Genomic DNA, 20,170 nt, shown 5'->3' on the forward strand with positions numbered 1-20,170 from the left:
ACCATATTGATGAAAGACAACACCATGGCCAAAAGAAAAAAGATCAACCAACATATGAAAGTCAACAAAACACTACATAAAAAAAGAATGTGTCCATAGTGCACGGATGCCCCACTCCCACAATCATTTTCTATGTTCAGTGGACCGTGAAATTTGATTGGACTTCATCAAAAACTACCTTGACCAAAAACTTTAACCTGAAGCAGGACAGACGGACGAATGGACGCACAGACCGAAAAACATAATGCCTATAAATGGGGCATAAAAAGTAAAGATTGAGCACCTTAAACACAACCAAAATCTTAGGATGATGACTGATGCTCTGGAAAGGTAAGCAGTTCCTGTTCCAAATGTTGCTCATGGGATGTAAAAACCCTATGGTCCCATTTCATGATGTCATTTAATGAAAATAACTTTTTTAAATTTTGTGTGTCTGAAGTGCTTTTCTGTGTTAGCCTTCATCAGGAACACTAAAACCTAAACATTTGAAAGCCAGAGATGTATACATACGTAGAAATGATAGGAGCTATATGACTGAAGAAACTTAAAAAGAAAAGCCAAATTCATCGAAGGTCAACTTTGCCTGAGTGAGTTGGAACCTATGTTTCTGAATAATTTCATTTATTAATGAGGAAAATAGGACAGGATTGTGTGTAAGACAAGTGGAACATAAATTCTAGATTAAAAACACAATGAGACATTTGAGCCAAGCTGGCTAGTTTATTATGTCATCTGTGCCTGCTTACATTATAAGAAAGCTACACTATATTCAAATTTCTACAGTTAGGACGGAAACAGTAAAATGTAATATTTCTCAGAATTTCTAAAAACATCGAAAAAAACGATATAACATATAAATAAACATAGACAATAATGTCCAAATCGGTATCACAGTTTACAATGTATACAACAATGTCTACAATATAAAAATAAATTACAATAAAATGCATAAATAATAGACAATTTCTCAAAATATTTTGATTTTTTACATGATCATAACACAAATTTTAGTTGTCTGGAAGCTTTGAGTCTTATTTAAAAATGTATTTCTGACCAAATTGATCTTTTTTAATTTTAAAATAAATTTAATCGAACTTCTTTTAAATCCCCAATATATTTAAATCTTAAAGGAGCAAAATCCCATTATCATAAATGTTCATCTCATCTTATTCATAATCTATATTTATCATTGAACAGGTTGTTATATTTCATATTATTGGATGTAAGGTTTAAGTAACAGAACTTTAATCAAATTGGTAAAAGGTAGCTACATTCACATAAAATAAGCAATATAAAAATATAAACACCAGTATCAAATAAACTTCATTGAACTATACTAATACTGCTAAATTCTAACTACCTATGGTCAACGTTATTATGAAAAAGACCTTTTATTGAAATAAAGATTTAGAAAATTCACTAGATATAAAAGATGTAAAATATTGAGCTGTTCCTGAAATCTGATATTCCTGGCTATCATTAGAGCTCTCTCTGCTAAATAAAAAGGTCAAATAAACTGAAAATATATCAGAAATTTAATTCACTTCTTGTATCATTTAAGACAACAATATAACTACATTCAACAAAATACTTTTTTTTAAATTTTACATCAGTTGCATCAATCTTAACAGGAATTCATAATGTAAATCTGGACTTCTTTTCGATTCTCTAAAAATATCCCTTATTAAACACCAAATTTCCATTAAACAACAGCGCTTGCAAAAACTAATTAATTAACGAGTGTCAACATCATCCCTGCTAAACACGCTTTTACTGACTGATGCTAAATGAATATATTATTGCTTGTTCAATTTGATGTACATGAAAATATAACATATGTTAATTAATTGTTAGCTCTTTATGAAATAGTATGTTTGTATACAAGCTGTCTATCCAATCACTCTATGATAGTAATGAAGCACCAGTTTCCCAGAGACATCATCAGAGTAGTGTCTAATCTAGGGTTTATAACATAATCTATTTAAGCTCTGGGGTTAAAACTAGGACTCCACTTCTGCTTCTATTCTCCTCTCAAAGCCCTGAAACAAATCAAATTGTTATCCTTGATATACTGTTATTTCAGAAATTAATTCAATGTTATAAAGATGTGAAAAAAACATACCAAAAACAGACTAAATAAGTTTCCAACAATTACAAAAAGTTTAATTTTCAATTACAAATTTTTGTTAAAGCAACCAAGCACCATAACTCCAGAAACAAAAAATCTAACTTGAAAAAGAGTCGGTTGAATGGTTTTCAAGCTATTGCATAAAAAAAATAAACTGTTGACACAGAGATATGTCTCGCCTGTCTGCAAAAAATTCAGAAAAAGACAATCTGATGGACAGCAACATTGCTAATCAATTAAAAGTCACTGGATCATGAACTAGAGGGGAGGACCATGAGGACTAGGGGCAAGGCCTCGAAATAGTCACTTTACTGATATGTACTGATAGTAATGCAACTTTATAGAAAATATATTATTGATCTATTGATCTATCAAACTGACTTATGCAGAAATCTTAACAGTTGTTGACACAGATGCCACTGCTGGAAAACAACTTTCAGCGCAGGAGAGATGAAAATGAATTAACATTTTTCAATCAATCAAGGCAATCACTCATGCAGCAAAATCGAAAATCACCAATATCAATCTTGACCTCAGATTAGACTTTATAAAAAACAACATATCAAAATTAGATTGGTTGAACGGTTCTGAGGCAAAGTTGACCACTCTGACCTTTGTTGAAGATTTGCAATAATAAATTGACCATTGAAATTTTGGATTCACAATACTTTACAAATATCACAATGTAGACCATTTCTTTTATGTTCACATATTGTGTTCTTCACTGGCCTACATTTCACAAAAAATCTTACTACTAAAAATCTTGAAGAATTCAGTAAACTTACAATTGATTTTAGAAGTAAGATTTTTTTGTGAAACACAGGTCTGAAGAAAACATTCCACTACATTGAAACATCCTAATTTAGTATGCAATATCTTATTGCTCAAACAATGTTATTCAGTTTGACTTATCATTTTCATTGTTATACCATGGTCTCCAGAATGACATTCTATACATACCATACTATTTTCAATTGTATACAATCTATTTTCACTTTCAAAAAGGGATCTCTCTTTGTCTGTTAATTCCTGTTTTAAGGTTTTTATTTCATATTTTCTTCTCTTTGCTGCTTCTTTTTCTGCTCTCTTTTTAGCAGCATTCTGAAAATTACAAATCAATATGAGAAAAACTTTCGACATAAAATTCTCATCAGTTTTCATTAACAATATTCATAACAAAATTACTTTCACTTTATAATTTTGACACAGAAAATCGAGAAGAAATAGTGCAATTTGTGACTTGTATTATTATAGGTAATTAATCCTTTATCACACTCTTAATATATGTATAACAAGAATGTGTCAATAGTACACGGATGCCCAGATGCCCCACTCGCACTATCATTTTCTTTGTTCAGTGGACCGTGAAATTGGGGTCAAAACTCTAATTTGACATTAAAATTAGAAAGATCATATCATATGGAACATGTGTACTAAGTTTAGATTTGATTGGACTTCAACTTCATCAAAAACTACATTGACCAAAAACTTGAACCTAAAGCGGAACAGACGGACAAACGGACGGACGAACGAATGGAAGCACAGACCAGAAAACATAGTGCCCCTACTACTATCGTAGGTGGGGCATAAAAATATGTATTAGTAACAAAGGATTGCAAAAGTACAAAAGAAATTTTCAGAGCAAAACAATCAATTTTGTGTCTTTGTAAATGATATCATGGACAGATACTGATCTTTTCAATACACTTAATTGTGTGAAAATTACCTTTCCAAAAATATCCTCTGGAGGGCATCTATGTGATGGTGGTCGTATATGTGCTTTCTCATTCTCAAGGTGGAATGTCTGAAATGTAATAACACTGTGTAAGGAATATCATTATTAACATGTATTTATATAATGAGGTATATATTGAAACAGCAGGTCAACAGAGCAATAGAAAACATAGCATTAGGTCTCCACATCTATTTTCCTGTTTATGAATTAAAGGTTGGTTGTTTTAAACTTACAACTGCAAGGCTTCAATGTTGTATTTTGTAGACTGTTGTGTGTCTTTTGGATGTTTTTCATATTTTGCCATGGCATTGTCAGTTTGTTTTCGACTTATGATTTTGAATGTCCCTCTAGTATCTTTTGCCTCTCTTTAACCAGCTTATGTTGTAGAATATTCAGATTTTAAATGCTATTCTAGTAAAAAAAGTCAAAATATTGGATTTTGTTTAGTTGAATTAGAATATCCTAACAAGAATTTCTATTTTTTTCAACATTGTAAACTATGTAAACGTCTATAAAATGCTGACTGTATTTATAGGTAAATAAAAATCGTCATAATTTAGTAGTTGCCATAAAAATTTCACTACAATTCATACTGACATACCTTCCTTTGTTTAATAGCCGAATTAAGTCTGCGTTCCTGGTCAAGTCTATCTCTTGTTTTGTTCAAAGACTCTCGTAAGTAGTGTGTTTCTTCTGTTCTATTCTTTATATCAGTCTAAAAAGAATCAATAAAATTATTAGAAATCTACATAGAGATATAAGTGTACATTCCACGTTTAACTATTACATCTTTTCCACAAGAAATTTAAGATAAATGCACATTTCTTATTTATTTTTTGATATAAAGTGCTTTACAGAGTAAAAGTTTTACATATAAGCTTTAAAAAATCAGAAATTTCACTTTCAATATCTCCTGCTTAAGTGTGCTAAAAGAATATTGCACTATCTGTTAAATTGAAGTTATCAATTTATAACTAGACATCATTGAGATGGGAGCCATCTCTGTGGGCCTCGCTGTAAATAACATGTGGTATAAAATTTTGTATAGATGAGTTGATATGAAGCACTTTATTAAGTTTTGACCTTGAACTTTGACCTAGGAAGTTGTACAAACATTATGACACACCCTCTGGTTTTGGTTAATATACATGTCAAGTATAAAGTATGAAATTATAATGGTTCTCTAGATATAGAGCAGACACAATTTGTTACGGATGGACAGATTGATCACTATAGGGCGACCCGCCACTAGAAGGGCCCTACTCATACAAACATTTGATCAATTAAATTGAAATCATCTGAGTAACAATACTTACTGCTAGACTATCAACTTGTGTAGTTTTCTTTTCTGCTAGTTCTGTTGCTTGTCTGAAACAATGAAGTAAAAACATCTTACATAATTCAAATTTATAACTGATACAAAAATTCCATTTTTTATCTTACAGCACATATAAAACTTTTGATTACAGATTAGTGTGTGTTGTTGTACTTCTTACTCCTTGTTCATAGTTCCCTAAATAAGAGTGAAAGAGTTATAATTGATTAATAATCTCCATCTAGCTTATAATTTCATAGGGCCAAATATTACAAATCAGGAAAGAAATTTGTTAGGTCAAATAATCATGAATGCAATTGGTTTTGTTGATCTTTAAACACATAATTGAATTTCAATGACATTTTTAAAAGCAGTGCATGCTTCAAATCTAGTTGCATTTTATGGAGTAGTTTTAGTGACAGATTTTTTCTTGTGAATATCAAAATAGAGAATACATCAAATGAAAGGCAAACTTGTTAGTCAAATAAACACTTCAAATCTTTTAATGCTAATGGTTGACAATTCAAAAAGGTTTAGTTTTCCTCTAATCAAATATAAATAAATATGAATGCACGCCCTTGCAAAAAGTAAGTTTCTGACATATTTTAAAAACACTCACAAACTCAAGCAGCTGACCAAATATGAAGACATTCTTTAGTATAACTAGACTTATCTGTTAGGAAATGTTTTTTGTCCATTCAAAGTATAAGCAAACAGAAGAGGGTGGCTGACAAGACCTAAAAGTGGTCACAAATATATCATACATATTTAGATCACCTTTCTTTTTGACCATTTAACATTGTTTCTAAATCAAGTATACCTCATTCTTGCTAGATCTCTCTCATAACCCTGTAACAGTTCATCTTTTCGGTCAATTCTTTCTCTAATTAATTTGATTTTGACAGTCAAGGCTTCACAAGCTCTTTCTCTTTCGTCCATCAGTCGCTGACGCTCATCCTTTGGAATGTGACCAATGGGACGTAATCCTTGTACAGAATCAACATCAAGACAGCTAGCAATAGCTCTGAGAAGTGTCAAATACTGAAACAAAGGATAACTTCATTATCATACTGAATTTATATATAATATAAATTATCGAGAAAATAAAATTCCCAATCTGGTTACTTAACGCTCTCTTTAAACAAATGAGGATTAACATATGAAATGAAATAAATCATTTATCTTCGTTCACTTGTTTTTCTGAAATTTAAAAAAAATTCAATCTAAATCTGACAAGAGAAATATCAATATGAATGCATAAAGGTAACACTAGAATGTATGACCAAAAGTTTTGGTGCTGAAAATTCCTGATGAAGGTTAAATTAGACATGTGAATTAAATGTCGAACTTTCTGTATAATTTACTTTATCCCCGGCTTAGTATATTTCTAGGATTCTGATTGGTTAACGCACGTCGTTACAAAACCCATAGCCCCTGGGTGTTGCTTACCCATATCCCCGGACGTTGCTACCCATTACATCGGGGAATTTCACGCACGTTTTCCTTAGTTCCATGGTTGTTCCTTATGAAATATCGAATTCTGTAGATTTTCCATGATGTCTGTATAATTAAATATTCAATCCACTAACGATTTTATCTTATTATATCGATTATTTGCACACATTTTAGTAAATCGTCACTATGCAGCCACATTGTCAATGAATGGTACTACTGACCTAGCTATGCAAATGACCCACGTTGACGTCACACCGTTTATGATGTAACTCTCACAACATTGCGCGCCAAATTCGACCCATTTCAGTTTCTCTGTCTCTAGTTTAAAAACGTCTTATATTTGTCTACCTGTAGGGTTCTACCAAAGGTAGTACCCTACACCCCGTTAAAAATATGTCAAATTCCCAAATTTCAATAAAAGATATTTAAAAAATGAAAAAAACGTTGCTTTCACGTTTAACTTTGTGGTCGAATTTCTCTAAAAATCGCCAGATTTAGACTAAGACCGGGGATACATTCGTTATCTACGTTCATATCCGTAGATATGGATATTTTAACACCCTTCAGTACCCTGTACACCCTTCGGCTGCGCCTCAGGGTGTACTTGGATACTTCAGGGTGTTAAAATATCCATATCTACGGATATGAACGTAGATAACTTATATTGATTACCACCACTGGGTCAATACCTCAATTTGACCTTTAACATTATCTAATTATTTTTAGAAAAACTTTATTTCAAATGCTCTGGAAATTTCATGAAAATTTATATAAAAATTGTTACTTCAAACGCTTATTTAAATAACTTACAGTATTTTCACTAGCCTCTAGGGCATCCATTGTTTCTCTATGAGCACTTCGTTCCATGTCAGCTTCAGCATTAACATTTGTCAGAAGCCCTCTAGCCCTGTTGACCTCTCGGTCTAGTGATGATACATTCAGTATGTGGCTGTCTTCAGACAAAGCCTGGTTGGCTCTCATTTCTGCTAATTCTTTCTTCAGGACTAATACTTGTTGTAAAGCCTGATCCTTTGTTGGCACTGTAAAACCAATGAAAAGGGCATTAGTATATGTGTTGAAAGAAAACAAACTAGGATCTTGATTGTGCCTTACAAAATCTGGCTGTGTACATGTAAATAAACCAAAATGAACTTCTATCGTTCTTCTTTGTTTTGCATGAAAATGTTAGTGTTAGTTTACCACTCATAAAAACTTATTAAAATGTCATTTAAGAACTTTTATCTCTTGAACAATCCTTAGTATTCTTTTTTCCCACGACTCAAGTGCAATTCTTTAATCCACCCAAAATGGTCAATAAATTAATTCAAAAATGCCATTTAGCAATGATATTCAACTCCCATCCCATATACATTCAAATATTCTGTTATAAGTTGTGGGTCCACATCCTGTCCTTTTATGACAAATTATTTGCTTTAACTGGCATTGACTTTAAGTATGCTAAAAAAACTTACATGGAGGATTGGCCTGTTCTAAGACCTTGACCCTTGACCTCAGTTCAGAAAGTGCCTCCCTCTGTCGTGTAATAACCTGTTCATGTCTTTCTCCACGACACTGAGCACCGAGAGCTGTCATTTCTGAGGTAATTCTTCCCTGCAACAAATAAAATTAAATGGATTTAAATTTAAACATCTATTTCAATTAATACAAACTTGAAGGTTAAATAGAAGTGTATATAAAAAAAATGGCAGCTAATTTGAATTAGTTTTTTTGTAAATGTGTTTTTATCTTTTTATATAAAATAACCAGTACTGTATGGAGAAATGATAGTTACTTAAGTTCACATAATTGTTAACTAAATTTGACCAGAATTTCTTCTTTATTTTTAACAATAAATTATCTACAAAATTATAACAATTCTAACATTCTAACATCATTTTAAAGAAGTTTTTGATTAATTTATTTTTACAGTTCATTTGCTATAAAAAAAATTATTCTCATAAATAAAAGAAGCCTAATATAACTAATTTTTAAACCTCTTGATCAAGAAGATCTAATTGCTTCTTTTGTTCTTCGTTGTTTTCCAATAGTTTACCCTCCAACTCTACTATTCTTCTAGATTTTTCCTCGATATGTGACTTGTATTTCACTGATATAGATTTCTCTTTGCTAAAGAAAATATATGAAAATATTATTTACATCATGAAAGAAAAAATATGAAGAAGTTTTTCTATCACAAGTACTATTCCTTCCCAAAACAAAATATAGAAAGCAATGGAGCTGATCAAAACAATAACTAATTCCTCACTGGATTAGTTAAAATTGAGAATGGAAATGGGGAATGTGTCAAAGAGACAACAACCCGACCATAGAGCAGACAACAGCCGAAGGTCACCAATGGGTCTTCAATGCAGCGAGAAACTCTCGCACCCGAAGGCGTCCTTCAGCTGGCCCCTAAACAAATATGTATACTAGTTCAGTGATATTGGACATCATACTAAACTCCAAATTATACACAGGAAACTAAAATTAAAAATGATACAAGACTAACAAAGGCCAGAGGCTCCTGACTTGGGACAGGCGCAAAAATGCGGTGGGGTTAAACTTGTTTTTTGAGATCTCAACCCTCCCCCTATACCTCTAGTCAATGTAGAAAAAAACAAACGCACAACAGTACGTACAGTAAAACTCAGTATAAGAGAAGTCCAAGTCCAATGTCAGAATAGGAAACAAAAGAAAATAAACAAAATGACAATAATACATAAATAACAACAGACTACTAGCAATTACTGACATGCCAGCTCCAGACCTCAATTAAACTGATTAAAAGATTATGTCTTCATCATATGAATATCAGGCACAATCCCTCCTGTTAGGGGTTTAGTATTATACTGTCATAAAATATATGAGAAGAACATAACCCGTGTCATGCCAACAACTGGTTTTAGAATAAATGTGTTTAATTCCGATGCAAAGACCCTATAAGTGAATTAATATTAAAGCCAAAATATGCAATCTTTAATGACCTGACAACAGTATCGTAACTATATCCCTTCTTAATAAGTCTGTTTCAAGGTTTTGTTAGCTTTTGAGGTGAATACTGACATTTTTGTGCTTTGTAAAGAATATTACCATAAAAGATTGGATGTGAAATACCCGAACGTATAAGATATCTGCATGTTGAGTTATATTTACGAATGATGTCCTTATACCGATGATAAAATTTAGTAAATGTTTTGACTAGTTTATGGTATCGAAAACCCTGGTGTCATAATTTTTCAGTAATACATAAATTTCTCTCGCTAAAATCTAATACGTTGTTACAAACACGACAAAATAATTTGGATCCTGCTCCTGGAATCACCTTGCATACCAAATGTCATGGTGATCCAGTAATTATGTATAACTTTACCAGCATCTAATAAGTGTTCACTGACAAACTATCATACTTCTATGACTTGTTAATGTTCAAATTTAGACCAAAACACAAAACTTCATCTTAAAGTTATTAATGTGTAAAATAAAGGTCATAGTGATTTGATGTCTGCATGGACCGTCATCACTATCCATGATGTTTGCATCCTGAACCTCTATCATTTGTGATTGGTTATATCAGGACATTCACACTTACTTATGGTTTAAATTGAGGCCAAGTTGACCAAATTTTTGAAAAACTTGTGCACACTGTCAAAATATTTTTTCTGTAGCACTTGAATTTTCTTATATCGGAAACTTTAACAAAAAGCTAGATATGGCTAAACAATCAAAAGAGCAGATTCATTTGTCTTTATAATGTAAGGCATATTATTTATTGATAGTCAAAACAATTATACCTTATGGATAAAGATGCTTAAAGCTGAAACAGACGTTGACAAATACAGTTTATACTTTTCATTTTACTTTTAAACAAAAATTTTTTAAATTTTCAGCCATGACAAATGCATTATACATTCCAAAATGACAAGCATTGCTTCAAAAGTTTTAATATATATTTAATCAAATATAATTTCTATTGTTTGTTTACATGTTTGTTTTGTTGACATACCTGAGATCACATTCCACTGATTTCATCTCTTCTTTCTGTTTATCTATAATTTTAGACAATTTAGCCAACTGTTGTCTTATGTCCATAAGTTCTCTTTCTCTCTGTAACAACAGATCCTTGTTTCTCTCAATTTCCTGTTTCTGGCTTTCACTTAATTCTCCTACAAGACAGAGAAAATTTTGCTATAAACAGGCAAAGAAAAACTGTTTCTGCAAAGGGCTTCCTTTCTAGAAGTGTTACCTTCCAAGTTGCATATATGCTTTGAAAGATGAAACGTTTTGCACAATAAATGAAGAGTTTAGTATAAATTCTGCTGAAATATTACATTCAAAAGAAATATCAAACTCCTGAATAATATAGATAACATATCTATTTATGCTCAAAAATTTTCCATCCCTATTTCTGAACATAGAATAAAGATGAAAATGCTTGTGTATTACATAAAAAGAGTTGATTTAAAGTAGGAAAATTAAAAAAAGGTGCAGTATTCTGTGAGATATACATTTGTAGTTTTACAAGAATAAATCAAAAATTTAGAAGAAAGCTGATTTTCAATCAAGAATGGCAGTTTTCAAACACCAGAATAGCACTTTCCTTTGGATAACATTGGTACAGGTGATCTGACTAGATATTTACCTGTAACATCTGATAATCTAGCATGAGCTCCTGCTAAATCTCGTCGTAATCCAAGAATCAAATCATCCTGATCTTGTAGTTTTAATTTCAAATCACCGCTCTCTTTCCTGAAATCAATTAAAAATCAACTATAATATTGTCTCTGATTCAATTAATGATCTTTTTATATGTCAAGATCTTCACTTTGTAAAATCTCATTGGAGTATGCTTTTTCAAACCAAAATACCATTTTGTAAATCATGTTTTTCATGTTTGCTTCTTACAAATTACAAAATCTGTTCACATGTAAGTATATATATAATCCAATTATTACAATAAAAATGCATGCAGCAAAAGATATGCTTTTTTTAAAACTCAGCAGCTTTTGTGACGAATGAAAGACCTTATGTCCTTTTTTTTTGAAACTGCATTATGTATTCAAGACCTACTCATGTTTTTTTTTACCTTAGTACCTGCTTTCCATAACCAATATGTATTCACCTATTTACTAATTTCATTCTAAACGTAAGATTCCAAGTCTCTTAATAAAAAATCATGGGGTCTTACCTTAACATAACAATGAGTTGTTCCATGGCTATGATATCTTGTGTAGGTTTCTGGACTATGACCTTTGGCTTTGGAGGGATGTCAGGTCTAACATTGGCAGTGGCTCTATTCCTGAGATCATTCATCTGTATCTTCATATCTGTAAATCAATTTATTTTTGTAATTATTAAATAGTTTCAGTACATTAAAGTGCATTAACCAAAATTTGTCCTTCCTGATAAATATATTGAAACAACCATAATACAATAAATTCATCAAACTGTTGAACCCTATATTCATTGCATATATCGCTATATCATAGAAATAACTTCTAAAAATTAAATTCGATATGGTTATGGTTAATGATAAATATTCACAAACCTTGAACAATGTTAAGCAATTGACAATTTATTATCCATTTCTTAAACAAGCTTAAAACCTAATATGAAATGTGTCACCTACTTCACTGTTCTTTATTGATTGAATTTTGTATTGAAAATCTTTAAGGGATCAAGGTCAGATGGACATGTACACATAGCAATCATTCTATAAACCAAGTAAAGTTGACCTATTGCTTATTGTATCATAAACGGACCACATTATGAAAACTTTATGAACCATGAAAATGAGTACTAGAACAGACATATGCCAGACATAGCTTCAGACCAATCAAGGTATAATCATGTATACCAATATGGATTATCCAGCTTCAACCTTCTGAAATATGAAGCTTTATATATAAAGCTCATGCTGTCACTGCCATTGGATTACCAACCCTATGCTTTGATTCTGTGTCATAGGTTGCTTGATATTTTGATTTAAAACAAATAATATGACAATGAAAATTTCCCATCATTCCAAGTTGAAAAATAGATCAAAGACCTAAATGGTCGAGTTCCATAGAATGTTTCTTAAACAATGGAGAATGCTTTATACTGAACATTTAAATATTTGAAATACGAAATAAATTAAAACTTCAAACAATTCCATAAAAGCAGATGCAAAACTTCAACATATGTGCAAGCTTCCTGTGAAGTTTCAGGGATCTGGGTGGAAAACTGTAGCAAGAGTTGATTACACATATTAGGTACCCATTTTTTCACGCGCACCCTCCCACCATCACCATACTATAAGCTGGTTTTGGACAAAACCTGGCCGAAAATCTATGTTGTGGCTTTCATTTTGCTTTATCATCAACTATAACCTCACCTTGTATTGTCTTTTTATGTGAAGAAATTTCATCTTGATATTCTTTGTTTTTCTTCATTAACTTTTTCAATCTTTCTTCCATTGCACAAATAGTAACAGAATGTTGTTTAGTTTGTTCTTTGAAAGACAATAAATCTTGTTCATATTTCTTTTCCCGTTCTCCTGAATCTGACACATATTTTGAAGAAGATTCAGAAATTGTTGCTTCTAATACGACATTGCGTTGTTCTAATTCTACAATTGTCAATTTCAATGTTTCTAGTTCTGACACTTGTGATAAAGCTTCCTCTAGTTGTTCCTTGCTCCCAGATTCCTTCTCCATGAGATCCTGAAAATTTAAGATAACATGTTATTATAGCTATATCATATGCAGATATTAAATCTTATCATTTGTTTCGAAAATAATTCAACATTGATACCAAAATGAACCTGTAAATACTTCTATAAAAGGAGTGGTCTTGTGTAGAGTTCAATTTAAAAATCTGATAAGAGCTAATCTAATATGTGACATCTTACTTCCTTTTTTTTCTATTTAATCATTATGTTATAATTTGTGTATGTTTTATACTTTCTTTTTGTACTTTTTTTAAATAAAGACAGCTTTCCACAATGTTCTTACAAGAACATAGTATGGGTTAAAAATTAATTAAAAAATATAATTTGAGATACATTACACATTAATATCAATCTATATTTGATAAGTATTTTCATCTAAGACTGACACACTTCAACATTTATGCATTATAGTAGAACTAAAGTCCTGTAATACACAAAACAATGTGCAAGTTCCAATGCATTTATGAAGTAAAATAGCAATCAAATAATAATAGAAATACACATACATATACAATATATGTACATTGTCAGAAAATATAAAATTTATTTGTTAGAGCTTTACAAACAGGACAAAAAGCGAGGCTTGCCTAACTTTTCTCCTGTTTCATAATGAGAACAAATAAATTTTATATTTCTGATATACACATATGTACATATATTGTTTTTATCCTGCAATTTATTACAAAAAAAATATATTTGTGTGCATGCTATTTGTACAATAATTAGCTGATTGCAGGATAAATGTTTCATTGTTGTTCACTGTTAAGTACATTGTTAAGCATACTATATGCATACATGTATTATATACATACCATTCTAAGTTTGTCGATCACTTCCTGTAGTTCTTCTAACTTTGTCTGTTCTGATTCCACAGCTATTCTTCTCTTTTCCTCCTCTACTGCTTTAATTTCTTCCAGTGCTCTGTTCAATCTTTCTTCAGCTGCTCAAGGTAAATTCATTCATGATATTTCCAATATTTCTGTTAATCCCACTTTTGATTTTTTTTGTTTGACTTTTTCTATTTTTGAATTTCATGTCATATTCATAAACTATCTTTTTTTTTTTTATCAAATTGAAAACTTTAAAGCAAGAAGCAAGTATTTCCTGTAAGACCTATAAACTTGTTTATTTTTTTTTAGTAAAAAAAAGCAATAAAGAATCATTTCAGAATGGACCACAATGATTTTTTGCTATAATGTGTATCTGACCCATACAAACTTGTTCATAACAGATTAGTTTTGGTCAAAGGATGTGGCCAATGTTTTTCAGAAGAAAATAGACCTTACACGGCAATCTGGCCAATACCTTAAAATTATCATACTTTTGAAACTGTCAACATTCTTAAAACTAACAATAGACTGAAAAAAGGGTTAAGTTTATATAAATTTGCACATATGATATTACAAAGTTCATGATTTTACCTTCTAGTCTGGCTTTTTCCACAGCATCTGTAACCCTGTTGTCTGAATCTGATTTTGTGATACTGACTTGTCGTTCTAAGTCTGCTTTGTATTGTTGTTCTAATGTAGATATTTGTGATACAAGTCTTTCCTTTTCACTTATTGATGCTTCCCATTTAGAAAATAATGAAAGAATGTGTTTATCAGGACCTGAAAATGATAAGTAATAAAAATGTTATCTACAGTATTCAAAGTTTTAATACAAATCTAAACATTGTAAATAGATATAAAAGAATGAAATGCATTGAAACTGCTTAAAAACATAGGTAAAAAAATTCACTCTGTTATGGGTCTGAAGAAATAATGCTTTTGTTTCTTCACTTGAAAAAATTCCTAAATGGTTGCCTTTCATAAATAGTTTACCAATTATTGGATTGGTACATATCCCCAATACAAAAACAAACACATGCATTGATTCATAAAGTCAGACATGCTTTCATAACATATTAATATCCATAAACTTCTGCTTTAGATCACCAAACACAGGAGCTGGATTCATAATTCCTCATTGCACAAAATATACCATGCAAGTTTTAACTGATTTCTACAATGTGTTACACTATTTTCAAAAATAAATTTCCACTATCTTTTAAGAATGTGCACTTGCCCAATACATATTATCAATATTGTCATTGGAACAAAGAAAATTTACCAAACGTAAATTACATCAAAAAACCTTTTAATAAACTATCTGAAAAACTGACATAGTCCACCAGCAATTTTTTCTTCAAATTTTTAATTGCATAAACCAATATTAAATTGACTTTGCAGCAGGGTTGGTAGCTTAAGTTGACTATACTTAAATTGTGCATTCAATATATTAAATAACCTGCATGAACTCACCATCACTAGACAAGCGTACATTAACACCACATTTCTCCAGTGCATTGTCAATATGCTGCTCCCATGAACTAGCACCAGATAGAATACTAACAAGAGCATCTCTAACCCAAACATTGGATTCATCTGTAGATGATGACTGCAATAAACTAATTTCCTGTTTGACTGAACTGCAGGAAAATCCATTCTCTTTCAAATGTGACTGCAAAAAGAAAAACAACAAATAAATTAACCATTTAACACATGCTTTCATCAACAGATGACATGAGGTTAGATTTTGTTTAGTATTTGTTTTCGTTTTATTAATTGTATAACAATAGATTTTTTTTTAAATTTCCACACAAGTCAGCTTTAAATTTAAACACAAAAGCTAGAAAAATAGCTTTTTCCAACGGGAAAAATAACTTACACCTGAAAAATTTGTTTGTAACAAAAAATTGTCTTTAAAGATTTATTTAGTTTTTGGTTTATTTTATTCAAAAATTAAAAACAAGAATGTGACCATAGTACACGGATGCCCCACTCGCACTATCATTTTCTATGTTCAGTGGACCGTGAAATTGGGGTCAAAGCTCTTAATTTGGCATTAAAAGTAGAAAGATCATATCATAGGGAACATGTGTACTAAGTTTCAAGTTGATTAGACTTCAACTTCATCAAAAACTAACTTTAACCTGAAGCGGGACATACGGACACACAGACCAGAAAACATAATGCCACTACTACTATCATAGGTGGGGCATAAAAATCCAGAATCAAATTAATTTGTACATATGTACAAACTTATTTTGAGCATTATTTTCACTAACCGAAATTCAAATTCTATAGAAATTCTATCAAAATTGGTTTTAACAAAACACAGAAAAGTCTGAGGAAGGGTATAAATTATGGAATGCTCAAAGTATTGATTGTATAATTCATTATATAACAAATATGTTTGAGTCTTCCAAGGAAGAATGGTGTCGCCTGACATCTCCAAATGATTTATGCAGAGAATGGCAGTAATAGGCAGAGAAATGGCAAAGTCCATGTTTTGGCTTGGGTAGCCCCAAATCACTCAGATTTGTCAAAATATAAACATTATGATAACTACTAAAGAAAACTTACAACAACTTCTTCCACTTGACTGCGTAGTTTTCCATTTGTTTTCTTTAATTTACTAGTAGAGGTTTCCGCTAATTTCAAGTCTGCTTCTAAGTCCTTAATTTTCTTATAGAAATCTGTTCGTTCATCAATTAATTTTTTCAAAGTTTCAACAAGTTCATCATCACTAATTTCTGCTTCTGGTGCTTTAATTCCAGGAGTAGAAAATGCTGTCTGTACAATCCTACTGTGAAATCTTTCAGCCTGAAATATACATAAATTTAGGAAAGGATTCAATATTAATGCTTTATGAATTATGGTCAAAAAGGAAATTATAATTATTCAGGAAATTTTGTACTATTTCCAAATGAGCACTATAATATATTTGTGCATATAGTTTTGATTACATTCAAGGATATCAGTAAAATGTGCTGTTTTCTACTCTTTGGTCAGGTTGTTGTCTCTTTGACAAATTCCCCGTTTCCATTCTCAATTTTACTTACATGTAATTTTATCAACAACTAGCAAATAATTCAGCTAAATCCAGTTCTAGGGGAAGTCTTTAACTTGCAGTGAGATGCAAGCATACACTTCATGTTACAGATCTCGGTATGGCTTCAGGATGAAGAACAGCAATAAATAGGCTATTCTTTGCTTTGGGTTTTGTTTTAAAGAATTTGTGCCATGAATCAATACACTGTGTTCCTTCTTTTCCATAATGTGCACTGGTTTTTCTGTTTCTCAGTCAAACTTTACTTTGCAACTTTGATGATTGTCATTTATAATTCATTCATTTGAAACTTAATAGAAAAAAATTTCCTCTACTTTCCACAAGTTTTCTCTTGCATAGGTGTAGAAATTCATGATTGTTTGCAATCTTCATGTAATACAATAATATTATATGCGGATCATACAGCCATACCTTTTTAAAGTCTTTTCTATTTTTATATATGTGAAAATATAAATAAGAAGATGTGGTATGAGTGCCAATGAGACAACTATCCATCCAAGTCACAATGTGTAAAAAGTAAACAATTATATGTCAAAGTACGGCCTTCAACACGGAGCCTTGGCTCACACAAAACAGCAAGCTATAAAGGGCCCCAAAAAGACCAGTGTAAAGCAATTCAAACAGGAAAACCAACGGTCTAATACATGTTATGAATGTAGCATATGGCAATGCTTTACTACTGATTAAATTTTCATATGTTAAAAAGAAAAGTAAGCACCAAGTTGAAAATTCCACTTTTCTAAAACAGGCAAATACATTAATAAACTCAATAGCAAAAGATGAATATCAATATTTCAAGATTAATTGGTACCTACTTTTTTAGAAGCTTGTTCCATATCTACCCTGACCATCCTTTCAGCTCTCTGAACATCAATCAATTCTGCTTTGACTTTTTCTACATCAATCTCAAGTTTCTTCTGAACACTTTGTTCTTCATACACTTTAAGTTTCATTTTTTCAAGTTCTTGCTTCAGACTGACAATCAGATCTTGTTGCTCTTGTGTTTTGTTTTCTGCTGACTTGAATTTCTGAAAGATAAATTTATGTCATTAAATATAAAAGAATAATTTTTAAATTTTCCTGACTGAATTTCATTGATTAACTGCTTGATTACCCTCCACAAGTTTGCTTTAAAATGTCCAACTATGCCAAATATGTAAACTTGTTTTAATTTGTAACAGTATATCCATTGTCTAAAGCTTTCAGTTGAAACACATATAATGAAATGATACAATTTATAGATTAAAAGAGAAAAAAAGAAAACTTCATATCTACACAAGATCTATAAAAAGTTAAAAAATAAAGTGTAGTATTTTTCAAATGTAACTTATTATAAATCCTGAAAAAGATTCACACTCTTTCTAATACAATAAAATACAATACAATACAATATGTGTTTATTCCAATTAAGGTCCCTCAGGGGACAATGACAAAGATACAATCATAATTCAGTTATACAAACAATACATTACAAGAATACAATATATAATACCGGTGTGGTAATAACAAATACAGGATCACACTAAAATTTTCTAGCATTGAGTTATCACTTACCTGTCTTAGACTTATGAGTTCTTTTTCTCTGGCATCTTTATCTTCTGTTGTACGTGGTGTATCCTTTGGCTTGTTTAACTAATATAAATAAATGAATAAATATAGACTTTAAAGGATATGAATTATATATTTGGCTACATCTACTAATTGGCTACCTTAGTGAAAGCAGAATAAATATCCAAAAAAATACAATTTTTCCTCAATCTGCAAAAATGGTACCCACTAGGTACTAGTTATTTGACCAAAAGCAAAAAGACTACTTAACATTTGAATGTTTTTATGGTGTAAAAAAAAACTAAATTTTACCTTTGCTGTAATTGTAGTTATCTGTGTGTCTCGTTCTCTTAACTCTTTCTTTAATGTTTCTATTTCTCTTGTAAATTTACTTATTGTTGAGTCCTGAAAACAATTATTATTATATCATTTTTTTACTGTTGCTTGACATTCATATTGTACAAGTAATAATGAATAAAGATTTGCACATACACACACAAAAACCAGCCAGTTATTGCAATAATTTTTAGCATGTGAATATTTAAAAATTATCTGTAACTTTTTTTGTTTTTTTCCCAATTATTTTATTCTGCAATTTGATAACCTTTTTTTCTCAATTTTCTAACTTTAATGGTGATTTTTTTCTGTTAAACTAAATAAGAATAAAGTACATAAGGTTTTCATACATTACAAATGAAGATGGAGAAAGAGGGAATTCATTAATAAAATGGCAGTCAGAAAAATGGGAATTTTTATTAAAAATAAAAACATCTGATTAAAAAAGGGGCTGAACATGAACCTTACATAAAATTTTCTTACAAACCAGCAATATGGAAATATGCATTCTACAAGCTCAAATTCACAAGTTAAATACAATCAAAAGTATGGTAAATATAGCTCAATACAAATATCTGATTCTGAATTATTCTGTATCTCTACTTCAGCCAATTTTAATAAGCTAGTAAAAATTAGCCTTGCACCCAGCAAAAAATAACACACAATAGTGAACATGGTATATGTTAAGGAATATATAATGCTGTAAATTCGTTATTACTAAAAGTATACCAATTTTTATTGATATGATGTTAAAAAAAAGATGAAATTATTAAAAAGATTTTAAGTAAGACTAACATAATGTAAAAGCAACAAAACTGAAATAGTTCTAGGAATAACAAGTTCTCCTAAATCTCTTTATATTAGTACTCAGTTGATATTATGAATTCACAGCTCATGTTGTTTTATAAAAAAATATCTAGCATATATATCATCAATGGTTAAACACACAGAAAAAAAGCATATATATCGTCTATGGTTATACACACAGAAAAAAAAGAATGAAAATAAAGCATGGATTGTAATTCATAGATAATAACAACTTTTATTAAT

General features: G+C 30.7%; 1 protein-coding gene across 3 annotated transcripts in view; it reads right to left on the minus strand.

The window, feature by feature from the left end:
- Positions 1-696: 696 nt before the first annotated feature.
- LOC127719696 (forkhead-associated domain-containing protein 1-like) overlaps positions 697-20,170 on the minus strand; it is a 50,918-nt gene continuing 31,444 nt past the window's right edge. For all 3 annotated transcript variants that reach the window (XM_052225930.1, XM_052225929.1, XM_052225931.1), the window contains 20 exons: positions 19,097-19,189; positions 18,791-18,868; positions 18,052-18,264; positions 16,750-16,989; positions 15,646-15,844; positions 14,764-14,952; positions 14,155-14,282; positions 13,007-13,334; positions 11,819-11,957; positions 11,273-11,379; positions 10,637-10,796; positions 8,628-8,760; positions 8,106-8,244; positions 7,444-7,673; positions 5,999-6,219; positions 5,180-5,231; positions 4,465-4,578; positions 3,855-3,932; positions 3,089-3,229; positions 697-2,039 (listed from right to left, as the gene is read on the minus strand). In XM_052225930.1, coding sequence (XP_052081890.1) covers positions 2,001-2,039; positions 3,089-3,229; positions 3,855-3,932; positions 4,465-4,578; positions 5,180-5,231; positions 5,999-6,219; positions 7,444-7,673; positions 8,106-8,244; positions 8,628-8,760; positions 10,637-10,796; positions 11,273-11,379; positions 11,819-11,957; positions 13,007-13,334; positions 14,155-14,282; positions 14,764-14,952; positions 15,646-15,844; positions 16,750-16,989; positions 18,052-18,264; positions 18,791-18,868; positions 19,097-19,189 — 3,021 coding nt within the window. In that variant the 3' untranslated portion in view covers positions 697-2,000. The remainder of the gene's footprint in view (positions 2,040-3,088; positions 3,230-3,854; positions 3,933-4,464; positions 4,579-5,179; positions 5,232-5,998; positions 6,220-7,443; positions 7,674-8,105; positions 8,245-8,627; positions 8,761-10,636; positions 10,797-11,272; positions 11,380-11,818; positions 11,958-13,006; positions 13,335-14,154; positions 14,283-14,763; positions 14,953-15,645; positions 15,845-16,749; positions 16,990-18,051; positions 18,265-18,790; positions 18,869-19,096; positions 19,190-20,170) is intronic.

Source organism: Mytilus californianus, unplaced genomic scaffold (genome assembly GCF_021869535.1).
Source record: "Mytilus californianus isolate M0D057914Y unplaced genomic scaffold, xbMytCali1.0.p SCAF_11, whole genome shotgun sequence".
Lineage (NCBI taxonomy): Eukaryota > Metazoa > Mollusca > Bivalvia > Mytilida > Mytilidae > Mytilus > Mytilus californianus.